The 2646-nt window shown below is 52.0% G+C and overlaps 1 protein-coding gene across 1 annotated transcript in view; it reads right to left on the reverse strand.

The window, feature by feature from the left end:
* WNT16 (Wnt family member 16) overlaps positions 1-405 on the reverse strand; it is a 10359-nt gene extending 9954 nt beyond the window's left edge. The window contains exons 1-2 of the mRNA XM_085299704.1: positions 308-405; positions 14-234 (exon numbers count right to left, since the gene is read on the reverse strand). Of these exons, the coding sequence (XP_085155830.1) occupies positions 14-234; positions 308-405 (319 nt within the window). The remainder of the gene's footprint in view (positions 1-13; positions 235-307) is intronic.
* Between the last annotated feature and the right edge of the window lie 2241 nt (positions 406-2646).

Genomic DNA, 2646 nt, shown 5'->3' on the forward strand with positions numbered 1-2646 from the left:
GGCGGACACTCACCGCTGCTGAGCTGGTGGCCGAAGGCGGCGGGCGGCGGGCGGCAGTTCCAGCGCTCGTGGCGGAACTGGCTGCGGCACTCCTGGAGGCCGAGGCGCGCTCCCTCCCGGATGGCGGGCACCAGCTCCGGCCTCCTCTTGCACAGGTCCTTCTGGCGGCTGCTCAGCGGCGGGCTGGCGCAGCCCGGCTTCTCCGGCGCGCCGGCCGAGGCGATGCCCAGCCACCTGCGGGAGCAGCCCCACCGTCAGCGCCGGGCGCCGGGCGCCGCGCAGCCCCCCTCCCGCGCCCGCTACTCACATCCAGTCGCCGGCGGCGGCGCCGGGGCAGAGCGCCAGCAGCAGCGCTGCCCACAGCAGGCGCCGGCGCGGCCGTCCGAGGGCAGCCCCGCGCCCCATGGCCGGCGCATGGAGCCCMGCCGCGCAGCCTCCGCCCGCGGGGCCGCTGCTCGCCGCCGGGCCCCCGGGCGGGAGCGACCGAGGGGCACCGTGGCGAGTCGCTCCCCCTTCCTCTGCCCTCGCCTCCTCGGGGGGCAGCGGGGAACGGGGGGAGGCAGCCTGGGCCGGCCGACGGCCCCGCGGGGGAGGCTGGGCTCGCGAGGAGGGCGGCAGGAGGGGAGGCACGGGGAGCGTTTTATTCCCTGCAAGGTGAGAAAGTTGGGTTTGATGTTTTGCCTCGGCTCCATCCCCGGCTCTGCCCCCGCGGCCGCGCATTGGCGGCGCGGGGCCCGGGGCGGGCCGGGGCGGGCAGCGCGGCGGGCGGGTCGCGGCGCCCTCGCCGGCGGCTCCGCGGGGCCGGGCGGCCCCGACGGGCGCAGCGGTGCCGGCGCGCTGCCCGCGCCCCGCGGATCTGCGGCCCCGGGGGCTGCTGCGGGCCGGGCGGGCCGGGCGGCGGTGTTTCCACGGAGACACTTCTATCAACTTAATAATTGTTCGTTATTCGTATCTCGTTAAAAACTGGCGACTGGGCTAACACATCAACCTGATGCCAGAGCTGGCGCTGACAATCTGAACTGCCAAGTCCGTTTTGGTCACATTAGATTTCTGCTTCCTTTTGTGCAAGCGAAACATCTATGTCAAAAATAATCTGGAGAAGATAYCAGCTCTATAAAGGCTTTGACTTGACACAGTTGTAACTTGGCAAAATAGTTCTTGTTGATTGACAATAGCTGTAAGTGAAGAGCAAAAATAAATCATCTCAACTGACAGATGTGCATTTTTAAGAGTGCAAATGTAGAGAAATAATCACTCAAATGTCTTGTCCCCCCTCTCATTTTCCCTGTCAATGTATTGTGCAATTTTAAGACTGCAGACTGTAGTACATTTAGATACATAATGTTATCTGTCTCCTTCTTAGTTCATGTTCATTTGGCTCCTCATAAAGGTTCCCATAACATTGTCAGTTCTGTGCAGATTCCGTATGACCCAGAAGCTATTTTAACCTTTGAACACAGCTTTCTCCTCTGTTCTGAAGCTTAGTCTGGAGAACATCTGCTTGTGGTTGCAAAGGAACAGTAAAGACTGATGGAAATGGATGGAGGAACCTACTGGAACACAAGGAACCGGCCATAAAACAGGCCTAAACCAGCAAAACTATGTGGGTTRTGCCAGAGAATTATCTAATTATTTCAGGACATATATTTCATTTTATCCTCATTGCTGCTTCCTGACTCCACCCCCTAAAGTTAATTTAAACCCCTGATCTAACAGCAGTCTATTTCGTATCTCCTTCTTCTTGATCTACCATATGCATTTATCATCTATCTTTGTATGATTTTTTCCTGCCAGTCCTTTTAATTTTCTCTTTTGTGCTTTTTCTTATTTTAGATTAGTTTGAAGCTGTTGATCCTAAATTTTTATATATGATTTTTTTCACTCAAAGCTGCAGAATTTTATATTTCTAATAGCAATTTACTTAATATTTAAATTAGAAAAATATCAGTTTAAAGAATTCTAATCCTATTTTTATCACATTTTATGTATCAAACCATAAATGAATTATATCTCTGTCAGATTCCCATGTGCTGGAATCTGTTTTTTTCTACATCACTATCCACATTTTTTGCTGCAATAACCACTAAATAGCCAGGAAAGTGCTTTGATTATATTAACTCATGCATAAAGTGAAATGGTTGCAATTAGACGGCAGTACAATTGCTGAAAAGTATGAACTGTAAGGGACCTCTGGAAATAGTCTCATTCAACCTCTAACAATGACCTCTAGCAAAACATATTTTTCCATGAGCTCTGATTTAAAGAAGTTTGGATTACTATGTATTTGCGTCCTAATCCCCCATCTGCCTCAACAATTTCTCTTCCCAACTATCTCCCCTATAACTACTCTGTCATTACCCACAGCCTCATGAGCACCTTCTGTGACTACTACAGGCTAGTTCTCCACCAAATCCCCTATCTTCTTCCCTTTCTTCCCTTTGCTAGGCCTCCTCCTTGCCTCCTAAATTCCTGTCTTCCATTTACATGATCTCTCTCTCTCTCTTTTTTTTTTTTTTTTTTTTTTTTTACCTCCAGCAAAAGTCTCCTGTCTGGCCAAAAAGCAGCACGTACAGGGAAATGTCTATTTCTATGAGCTATGTGCATGCATACAGATTGGCTGGTTACTGGTGAAGGAGGGGTGAATTA

This window comes from Rhea americana, unplaced genomic scaffold, assembly GCF_003343005.1.
Source record: "Rhea americana isolate MKP2758 unplaced genomic scaffold, rheAme1 scaffold_152, whole genome shotgun sequence".
Taxonomy (NCBI): domain Eukaryota; kingdom Metazoa; phylum Chordata; class Aves; order Rheiformes; family Rheidae; genus Rhea; species Rhea americana.